This window comes from Gadus macrocephalus, chromosome 13 (genome assembly GCF_031168955.1).
Source record: "Gadus macrocephalus chromosome 13, ASM3116895v1".
Taxonomy (NCBI): domain Eukaryota; kingdom Metazoa; phylum Chordata; class Actinopteri; order Gadiformes; family Gadidae; genus Gadus; species Gadus macrocephalus.
In genome coordinates, this window is record NC_082394.1 from 15,225,751 (window position 1) to 15,235,025 (window position 9,275).

General features: G+C 48.9%; 1 protein-coding gene across 1 annotated transcript in view; it reads left to right on the plus strand.

The window, feature by feature from the left end:
- The window catches only part of LOC132471009 (semaphorin-3F-like), a 41,949-nt gene that overhangs the window by 31,989 nt on the left and 685 nt on the right, over positions 1–9,275 (plus strand). The window contains exons 3-7 of the mRNA XM_060069970.1: positions 2,650–2,810; positions 3,436–3,498; positions 4,776–4,895; positions 7,025–7,114; positions 9,246–9,270. Of these exons, the coding sequence (XP_059925953.1) occupies positions 2,650–2,810; positions 3,436–3,498; positions 4,776–4,895; positions 7,025–7,114; positions 9,246–9,270 (459 nt within the window). The remainder of the gene's footprint in view (positions 1–2,649; positions 2,811–3,435; positions 3,499–4,775; positions 4,896–7,024; positions 7,115–9,245; positions 9,271–9,275) is intronic.

Consider the following 9,275-nt stretch of genomic DNA (forward strand, 5'->3'; position numbering starts at 1 on the left):
GGACAGCCTCAGAGGGCTAATGCAGGGGGATTCTCGGTCCATGTTATGGAGCTTAAATTCATTAAGTGCTAAACTAGAGCAGATTTGATCGGGCTTTGAAGCGAACGCGGCGTATGTTTACTTACTTACTTCCTCTGACTCCGAGCGAGGAGCCTCCGTTATCCGTTACAGCCAAAGTATTGTAACTATGGTCACGGTCTGTATCACGGTGAGTACTGATGGATTTGCCGCAGGGAAAAAGACCCCCATTGTATTAGAAGTCATTACAGGGGGGCCTCCGATCTGTGGGGAGCCCTGTTGGCACATGTTAGTGACACTTAAGTGCTGACACTTACGTTAGACCCCCTTATCAAAGCATACATTAGGATCCCCCATAATCCCACGCCGACCATAAACAACATTGGATTACATATTACATACAGTTTACCCTCAAGTTGGTGACGCAGATTGTTTCCATAAGGTTTGTTGTTGCTATGCTGCTTCCACACACACATTCACACACACAGACACACACACTCCCTCCCGCCTCAGCTGACAGATGGTCCTATCATCCAGAACCCACTCCGACAACAAACACACGCCACGGAGTTGCTGACAAGTCGCTTCACAAAAGGACTTGTCCCGTGGAATGTGTGTGTGTCTGTGTGTGGTTGGGTTTGTTGGCATGTGATGTGTGATACGTGCGAGCTTGTGATGTGTTTGTATGTGTGTGGTCAGTTATATATGTGTGTGTGTGTGTGTGTGTGTGTGTGTGTGTGTGTGTGTGTGTGGGTGTGTGTGTGTGTGTGTGGGTGAATGTGTGCATAGGACATGCATTCATCATATAAAATGGAAAACCCACCTACACTCACATACACAGGCCTACAAACACACCCAGACACACACACACCCACACGGACTCATATACACTTGCACAAACACACACACACACACACACACACACGCACACTCAAATCAAACGCACACATAAACAGAGCCAAGGGGCGGTTTGTGTGTAGGCGTGTGTGTGTGTGTGTGTGTGTGTGTGTGTGTGTGTGTGTGTGTGTGTGTGTGTGTGTGTGTGTGTGTGTGTGTGTGTGTGTGTGTGTGTGTGTGTGTGTGTGTGTGGAGTCATCATTCATCTCCGAGTCTCAAGTACAAATAATCAGGGAGCCAGACCACATGTCCTGACCCCCCCAGCCGGACGCTGACAGCTGCCACTCACCCGACTGAACTATAAACACAACCTCGGGGGGCCGGAGGGGGCTGGGGCACCATTATTAAATCAAACTGTATAAATAGAGCCAATCGAATGCAATTAATCAGCGGGTTATTGACCTTACCCCATGCTAAATTTGAGTACTGGTACGAGGCAGAACGTCGCCGATATCCGATTACCGTCCAGTTGTGATTTGAGAACATCTACAGAGGCTTCCGGGAAATAAGTCAGCACAGGATCACTGTTGTATCGTCCGTGTGCTAAAAAAATGTTGCACTGGTTTAGTAAGTCCTTACCCTAACACAGCAAGGGTTGTTCTACCCTTTTAATCTATTCTCATTTTCATGATTATGTTAAGTTTGGTGGCTTTGTACCTTCACACTCAAAGGTATCAGATGTGTCTGGTCGTCTTCCTCTTGAGTGTAACCCTATCGGTTCTGAATATGAAATTTGCCCAGAAAAACCTGTCTTTCCCTTATCCAGCAATTCTGCCCTCGGCTTTCCTTTCAATTACAATTTCACCACAGAGACAGGACCACAGAGGTTGTTATCGGTGTCGGAAAAACGTACAGCTTTTCGTTTTCTACCCTTTCCTTTTCTTGTGTTGTGGTCCACGGTGTTAAGGTAACCAGTAAAACAGGACTTCCCATCACTTGCACATTCGACCCCTCTTGTGTTTGCCAAGCAGCAGCGTGAATGATGTATGCATGTCACCCTGTGAGGCCGTGGCTCCTTTAGAGAGTGGAGAGTGTGTTTGTCCATGGTGCGGTGCGATGCTCGGTCAGCCCCCCTGCCCTTGCCTTACACACTAGCTGAACCCAGAAAGAACCCCCCCCCCCCCTCACACACACACACACACACACATACACACACACACAGACCACACACCAAACAAACAAGTCAACCCAGAACTGCAGAGAGACAGGATTACTCTTAACACAGAGCCATAAGCAACTTTTTCTGTAGCGTCGACGAAAGTAAACACACACTCCTTAAACCCAATGATGCTTCCAAAGTGATTCTGTTCTTGGGTGTTGTTTGGCTCAAACACAGAAGGTCAACGTGTGAGAAGAAGGGATTGTTCCGGAAGGTTTTCTACCATCTATGGAGAGGCGGTGCATTTGGCCCACATCACTGTCAGACAGGCACTCGGTAGCACCTAATCTGAGGTGTAATGTTACAACAAGGGCTCGGCCCAAAATCATCAGAGGGCTCTGCACGGGTATGTACGTCAGGCATCCGGAATGCGTCCCAGTCGAGTGTCTACATGTGCAAGTGTTTGTGCGGGTGGGTGTGTGTCTGTGTGTGTTTCTTTGTGTGAGTGCGTGACTAGATACTGTGTGTAGCACAGATGTCATTAAAAGGCATTTTTTCTCTCTCGCTCTCTCTGTCTCTTTGGCTCTCTATCTCTATTTCTATCTGTGTCTGATTCTCTCTCTTTGACTTTACAGAGTTGACGGCCACTGGCACTGCCCAACATTTCGCCTACCTCCTGAACACCTCGGACTACCGGATCCTGCGCATGGATGAGGACCACGACCGCATGTACGTGGGCAGCAAGGACCACATCCTGTCCCTGGACCTGCACGACATCAACAAGGCGCCGCTCATTGTAAGGGCCAGCATCAAACTCTAAACCTTATCCTCCTCCACACCCTAAACCACAACCCAAACCAAACCATGGTTTGCCAGTGCAATAAGAGAACAAGAACTTGACTACATTACAAAAACCCTAAACCTTTAGGCTCTGACCCTGACTTCCGACCCTACACCCAACCCTACCCTAAAACCTAAGACCCAACCACACCATCACAACCCTAGACAAATCCCCAAATCCTAGACCAAACTCTGCCTTGACAACCCTAGCCCCCGATGCCACCTTTAGAAACCCCTTGCCCCCAGGTGCTCCTGTTCATTATATAATACAGGTTGTTATCCTGCAGTGAAAACCCGGCTCCTTTACCTCAGCGCTCCAAACTAGACCCCAGAGGAACATTTTTATGGCGGCCATCTTGGTGAGGTCACCTGCGAGTTTTGTTGGAGAGCGCGCTTTTTGACAAAGGGGCCATTCAAGTGGTGTAATTGGGTGATGACAATACCTGCTTGACTCATAAGGCTTAGGGTTGGAAGTGCCGGTGGAATCCACGCTCGGCGACAAAAAAGACGATAAATGCCAGTGATGCGGAACAGGGTTTGGGATGGTGGTTCTATAAATTGTTGTGTTTTCCTCCTCGTAGATCCACTGGCCAGTGTCCCAACAAAGAAGAACAGAATGCATTCTTAGTGGGAAGGACACTAACGTAAGTATCATAGCATAGACACACACACAGACAGCCAGACATACAGAATCTGAAGATCACACACATGTGCATACATACACACACCCCCACACACACACACACACACACACACACACACACACACACACACACACACACACACACACACACACACACACACACACACACACACACACACACACACACACACACACTTAAACACACACACATACACACACACACCCTCAAGCAATTTAGGGTTCAATTCATCCATTAGAATAAAATGCTCTGTTTTTCTCAAGTAAAAGTCATTAGTTTGATTACAATGAGAACAGTTTCCCCCTATAAAATAAATGTGTGGAGCTGCTCACTGCGATGGCATTTACCTGTGAGCTTCAGACTTGGCTCAGACCTGAGGAAGAAGGTTTCCTCCTGTCTGGCCAAGAAGATTGGGGTGGAAGACCCTCAGCCCAATAAGCTTCTTCATCCCTCTCTGCCCCGGCTCAGGGTGCAGACAGCGGGGACCCTGGCCCCTTCATAAAGGGCCACTATACTTAATGGCGTGTTGCCTCCTGCAGCCCCATGGTCTGGTTTCTGTAGGCCCTGTCTGCAGCCAGACTGTAGGCATCCTCGGGCATCCTGCCTCATCCTTCCCTGCTCATTGGTGTCCTATGTGTGTTTTAAATGTCAAGTCCCTTAAACTTTAAAATGATCCTTTAAGTCTTAAAGGATACATTTGGGATTTTTTCAAACTGGACCCTGTTTCACCATCAGTTTGGGTGCAGCCCGTTTGTGGCGGCAATGTTACTGTTAGGGACAGATGGTTTTTATTGGTACATCTCTTTCGGTTGATCCGGTCAGTCTGTTTTTGTGTTTTACCTTGTTGCAAGAAGAAATGCATTGATTTGTAATCAGTCTCTGTTGTTTAGTTTGTGTTCGATCTGGCTAGTATTACTAGTTAGCTGGTAATCTTTATTGGTTGGATATTTTCTGTGGTTTGTATTTAGTTACGTATCAATGTATTATGTCTGTGTTTATGTGCGCATGTTTGTATGGTACTTCTTCTATTTGTCTTATATGTATTGATCAGGTGTTTTTCCCTGTGTGTTTGTGTGTGTGTATCTGTGTGTCTGTGTATGTATGTGTGTGAGTTTGTATGTGTGTAATTATGTGTGTGTGTGTGTGTGTGTGTATGTGTGTGTGTGTGTGCGTGTGTGCGTGCATGTGTGTGTGTGTATATGTGTGTGTGTGCGTGTTTGTGTGTGTGTGTGTGTGTGTGTGTGTGTGTGTGCCTACAGGGAGAGTGCGGTAACTTCATCCGTCTGATCGAGCCGTGGAACCGCACCCACCTGTACGTGTGCGGGACCGGAGCGTACAACCCGGTGTGCACCTACGTCAACCGCGGACGCAAACCTCAGGTCAGACAACCGCCATAGCCGCAACTACGCTCACGCCTCCACTCCTGCCAACTTAAGACCTGTCCGACACTACCACACCTGCTAGGTCATCAAGTCCCCCAAACCTCTCCTTCTTACGGCCTCACTCTCGTTCTCCTCGCGCGCTCGCGGTCTTGTTTCCTCCCGTCCACAAGCCGGCATTGAGCCCGCTTCCTTTTTACGAGGACTTTCCCGCTCCCTCATTAAGCAGGTTTTCTGTGTGTGGTGTAATGTGTCTCACCCCTCTACCCCCCTGGATGTGGAGTGCAGGTTACCCAGCACGCCACTGCGTTGGCGGTCCCGGGTGGACTATGCTCTGCTTGGTCTCACCCTCTAATGGCTCGTCTTAAGTTTCCCACACCGAACCACCGAGCCACTGGGCCGGGCTGCAGCTGCTGGTCCCGGAGCCTCTCTCTCTCTCTCTCTCTCTCTCTCTCTCTCTCTCTCTCTCTCTCTCTCTCTCGCTCTCGCTTTCGCTCTCGCTCTCGCTCTCGCTCTATCTCTCTCGCTCTCTCTGTCTATCTCTCGTTTAGGACACAGATAAGGTTGTGTCTCAATTCACTCTCTCTCTGTCCTCTTTCGGTCTTTATCTCGTTTTCTATCCCTGTCTCTCTCTTTGTCTCTTTCCCTATCTCTCCACCACCCTCTGCCCGTCCTGATTTCTCACTTGAATTCTCATCAACAACAATCAATGGGTGTTCAATGAAAAAAATAAGAAAGGTTGTTGATATACATATAACATACATATATATCTATATATATATTGAAATGACAGTTGAACTTTGCCCCGCAAAACACACACGTGCACAGAATGACGTGCGGAGTGACAAACTGCCTTTTTCGCATGATGACGCTATTGAAGCCTATCCTGAATATCTTTGTGTCACTCCACCCATCTGGTCAGTCATCAAACCGTGTGAGCGGTCATCCGCCTATTGGTCCTACCAACCCCCCCTCCTTACCCCAGCCAGCCAGCTAGCACACACAGCAGGCCAGGTCTCGCCCTGTCAGCTGCAGGGTAATTGGGAGCTGGAGGCTCCTCTTATGGGGTGCCGGTGGAGTGTTCCAGTTTCAGGCCGTTAATGAGCAGGGTCATTATTTCCTCCGTCCTGCACAGCGGACAGGTTGAAGACTTCCCCTGAGCACACTCTCAGCTGAGTGCTGCGGAGTTCAGTTTGACAGCCGAAACATGATACCCCAATGCAATGCAATGCAGTGCGTACACATTCACAGACGCACATGCACGCAGACACGCACAAGAACACACACACACGCACACACACACACACACACACACACACACACACACACACACACACACATACACACACACACACACACACAAACACACGTACACACGTACGTACGTACATACATACATACATACATACATACTCACACACACACACACAAACACACACAGACGTCACACACACAAACAGAACACATAGCACACACACAGGGGCACTCTCCACTTTTCAGTAGTAATTAAGCAGGACCGTTCAGATTGATCGACAAATGATTTCAAAAGATCACCGCTTAAACTCAATTTGGCACTTTGTACAAGAGGACTTTTATAATTCAACGTGCAGCATGTTGAGTAGGGGCAAAACAGTTATGTTAAACTGCAGTAGACATTATTGACTTAACCGCAGGGCAGAAATATAATATTGTTCCTTTCTCCCACCATCTGGTTGAATAGACCCACATACATTCCATGCAGAATTGAATAGAATAGTACTTTAAAGCTGAATGGATGCCACTCATACAGAGAAAATGTTTTATACATATGGAGGTGCTAGGTTCAGGGATATCTGGACAAACACTCCCCACTAAAACCTGTTGTACTCCAAAATCCACATAAAGACGCATAGATTCAGAAAAGCCTCCCGGACTCCGCCGTCTCCGTGCCTTTATTCTGTCAGTCCGACGGAGACGGCCAAGGAATGCGTCGGAGATGAACCCCGGCCGGTATTAGCATGGAGGACGGCATGAAGCGCAGCAGAACCCCATGCTCCCTCCATCCGACCTCCCCCCCACACGCAGCGCTGCCTCTCCCCTCCTGTCAGCTGCCATAACATGCAGACTTTGTCGCCTGTCTCCTGTTCCAGAACGCCATGCATCTGCAGATGCCCCAGGCCGGAGGCAGGAATAGCCGCTCAGCCGAGGCCACCGCGGTGCATGAGACACTGGGACTGAAGGTGGGGCTTCGCAGCCATCCGTCATCCACGCTGAGAGTCACAGATCGCATCCATCCGCATGTCTCTGTGTGTGTGTGTGTGTGTGTGTGTGTGTGTGTGTGTGTGTGTGTGTGTGTGTGCTCACATGTCCACGCCGTGCCACTCTTGTTCATTCGTCCTCGTCTTAATTCGCCTTGCTGTTCTGGTTTTTGGTTGCATTGCCGTCCCCATAGTTGTAGTCATGCATCATCGCTGTATTTTTTTACCATATGTATGCCATGCATGCCTGTGTTTCCATGTAAACCGTAGCAGCAGGTTCATTTAGTGTCTGTTGGTGCATTTGTCCTCGAATCCATCTTGCATGTTTTCTTTGCATTGTCTTGTTTTGGCAACTGAACCGTGTCTGTTATTTTTGTAACCGTCAAGTGTTGTAATATGTTAAGTGACAGACTAGTCAAAATAGGACAATGAAAAGCCTCCTCATGAGACAAGACTTTGAATCCCAGGTTTTAATCAAATATGCCTCATCAAAGTCAACACATCATGCAGGGGACATGATGAGACATGAGAAGAGGAACCGATGAGCTAATGCCATGAGGGAGTCCTGTTCAGGCTCACCATTGACTAGGAACATCCATCCTACCTTCCCTCAGCGGTCCGAGGGCCACCGCCTTCGGTAGGAATGTTTCCTGGGCTCCCTGGCCGGGTTCAGCAGGGCAACGCAGCTTTCGACCCACTTCCACAACAGGCTGTTAGCCCTGTTAGCCCTGTTAGCACAGAGCAAACACAAGCCGTTTGTAGCCAACTGACACAGCGGCAGGGAAATAGGAGGCGTGCATCACGCCGAGGGTTTGACGTCACATCACTGATGGAAGTCTAGTAAATTGGTCTAGTATTGAACAAGAGCGCTTTGTCCATGTAGCCAAGAAATGGGTTGCGATGTAACCCGATGGGGCAATAGCACCCCATCGATGAATGTCCTCTAAATGTGCTTGTTTTAGCCAATGACAGGCTCAGGTGGTTATTCTCAGTGTTTATGGAAAGGATCCCTACAGAGGATCATGCACTTTTTTCTTCACCTTTGGTGGATCAGGTCTGTTGGTTATTGTGTCTCACCAAGTCTTGCTCAATGAGAGGTATTGCTCTAAAATCCTGCGAGAGTTGAGTTGAGTTGAGTTCTTAGAGAACCTTACAGTTTGACATTTAGGACACATTGGCATCTATCAGGGCTGAGAGCGAACTGCCAACACCTTCTTATTCGCCTGGCTGGTTGATTTTAATCAGAACGCAATCCCACAAGGGTGCATATAAGGTCTAAAAGGGTAGGGTTGGCATAACACCAGCCTCCCCTGCCTCCTCAGTACTGAAAGACAAGAGATCTCTCTCTCTCTCTCTCTCTCTGTCTCTCTCTCTCTCTCTCTCTCTCTCTCTCTCTCTCTCTCTCTCTCTCTCTCTCTCTCTCTCTCTCTCTCTCGATCTCTCTCTCTATCATTCACTGTCTGAAATAGAAAATGCAATTACACTTTTAAGGCGAAAAGCTCAGAATACATGTCATTCCCTGACACAGACCTTGCCTTCCCCCCCCCCCTCCCGTCCACCCCCCCTCCCGTCCACCCTCCCGTCCACGCTCACGTACCCCAATACCTGCCAATCCGAGGCTACGCCGGCCAGCCAGTCCCCAGGCATGTTTGCACTGTGCCTACAATACAGATGTCAGCAGAAAAGGCCTGCGCAGCCACACGGCAGCCGGGGAAGCCGAGAGGAGACGCCCGGCATGCATGCTCGTTACGCACAGCGGAGCCGCGCCTCCCGCTCGCTTGACATATTGTTTTTGCATCACAGTGGCATGTAGATGGATTAGGAATTCATGGCTTTCCCTTCCATTCCTGCTCGCCCCCCGCCCCCCCATCACCTACACCACCGTATGTATTTTTCTGTGTGAAAGCAGACTCATTATTCTAATGCATCGGCACCAGATCAGGCCTCACTGGTCCCGGGGGGGGGGGAGGAGAAGCAGGAGTTGGGGGGTCGAGGAGCCCTTTCGGTTTTTTCCTCTGCATGGGGGAAATCACGGTGGCAAGCGACGCCACAGACGTTGAATTCGTTGCTACTTGCTGTGATCCATTTTTTTTGTATTGCGTTGTCGTTGCAGGAATACATCTTCCAATTGGAGCCCGGCAAA